General features: G+C 48.1%; 1 protein-coding gene across 1 annotated transcript in view; it reads left to right on the top strand.

Moving 5' to 3' along the window:
* The window catches only part of LOC110529592 (discoidin, CUB and LCCL domain-containing protein 1), a 44157-nt gene extending 42172 nt beyond the window's left edge, over positions 1–1985 (top strand). The window contains exon 15 of the mRNA XM_021611935.3: positions 154–1985. Coding sequence (XP_021467610.2) covers positions 154–722 — 569 coding nt within the window. The 3' untranslated portion in view covers positions 723–1985. The remainder of the gene's footprint in view (positions 1–153) is intronic.

Raw genomic sequence — 1985 nt, 5'->3', positions numbered from 1 at the left:
AGCTGTTACCATGCACCTGCAAAAAAGATAGCTCAGATGTGCAAGTGCCTTTTGAATTTTGAATATGCTCATTCCAAAACAGTCACGTTTGATCACCATGGCACTGGTAATAAAGTTCTGCTCTTAAGTGACCCGTGTCCTTGTGTCCTCCAGAGTACCAGCAGCCTCTGATGATTGGGACGGGCACAGTGACCAGGAAGGGCTCTACGTTCAGGCCCATGGACACCGAGGCCAAGGAGGACCCTAGCGACCCGTCCACCCACTACAACTACCTGCACACAGCCAACCAGTACGCCCTGCCCCTCACCAACCAGGAGCCAGAGTACGCCACACCCATCATCGAGCGCCACACCTTCCACAAGGATGGCTTCCTGCCAGACCCGGCCAACTACTGCGTTCCAGGTGTTGTCCTCAGCAAGACCCCCTCCTTTAAAATCATGGACAGGAAAGCAGGGGTGGGCTCCTCCGGGGGCTACCAAACCCCCCAGGTCAAAACAGGCCAGGGACACAGTAACTCTGAGGGGGTCTACGACAGCCCCAAGGTGAACAAGCCTGTGGCCCAGAGCAAGAGCTGTGGCTGCTCAGACTACCAGAGACCCCAGGCCAAGCCAGCAGCGCTGGAGAGCTACTCCACCCCCAGGGACTGTGTGAGGGTGGCCCCCGCCATTGGCCACAGGCCGGACCATCGACCAGACCCTGAGGGCAGCTCTGGAGGAAGCTGATGATGGAACATCTATGGGACTACAGGACAAACTGTCAAACTGATTTCTATCAGTTCACGGCCGTTTTAGATGGACCTCACTGTAGTAAACACAACCAATCTCATCTAAATGGTCAATTATTTCTCAACTGACTTCCGGCATGCGGGAGACGACTGTGTTTGCTGTGTGAAACGGAGCTACAGGATGAACTGGGTGCATCTGAGGCTGTGCAAGCAGACATCAAAATACAGATGGTTACTTTTATTTTCCTCTTTATGAGGTGATTTATTAAAAAGAAAATGGTGATGAGACAGGACATGTCCCTAAAAATGGGAAAATACCTCCCCTCATTCTCAACTGTGACTGATGTTTGTGACTGTAACATAAGATTGAGATAATGTGACTCGGTTCCTTGACTGTACAGTATATTATTATGGTGAAGCTGTTTTCAGCAGGAAGACATAGAGGAAGCAGAGTGCTTGTAAAGCAGCACCCAGTTTAAAGTGGCAGATTTGTGTGTCCCCAGCGGGTCCTACTATAGAGAGATTTATGCAGTCAGTGGAGTTGGCTCTTAACAGAGAACTGTAAGGACACACTGTGACTGAAAGGACTGGTGTCACAGCATGGGGTCCCCCACAATGGGGGTTCTGTTACCATGTTGCAGGTGGCTCTATGCTCTAAAGCCGAGTGGCTGCATCGCTGCTCTGTATCAAAGTCTGGAGGCAGATCTGGCCAGTGTGGGCAGAGAGCCCATGAATAGGCAATGGGAGAGAGTGTACAGTTAGTCTGGCATATTTAGAAACACCCAGCTGGGGATTTAGGGGAGTACAACTGGACTACAACACATCACAGAGCTGTTTTTATATGATCTGTTAAACTGAACTAGATCAAGAACTACTGTAAAGGCCTGTTCTTTTTTAAATGGATGTTGATCACAAAGCCATGTTAAATGGTGCCATTCCTACAGTGTATACATACATGTGCATAGTTTGAACATGTTTATTGTCAAGAGTAAAGAAAAAAAAATAGAATTGCTGTCTTGTGCTGTTGACTATATTAAAAGCACCAGTGAGTGTGGTGTTGCTGCTGTGTACGAAGGACCTTAGGATGTAACTAAGAACTCTTTAATTTCTGTGAAATATTTTGTGGAGATCTTTCGAGCGGGGTTGTATGTAAGTGCAGTACTCCGTCTGATCGCTGCAAAAAGTTTGTCACTCTCATTCAAAGTGTGTCTACTGACTGTTGGCTGTAAACTGAGCCCTGAATAAAAACACCAGCAGTTGA

This window comes from Oncorhynchus mykiss, chromosome 8, assembly GCF_057628025.1.
Source record: "Oncorhynchus mykiss isolate SJ-2025 chromosome 8, ASM5762802v1, whole genome shotgun sequence".
Taxonomy (NCBI): Eukaryota; Metazoa; Chordata; class Actinopteri; order Salmoniformes; family Salmonidae; genus Oncorhynchus; species Oncorhynchus mykiss.
This window is presented reverse-complemented; position numbering and strand designations above follow the sequence as displayed.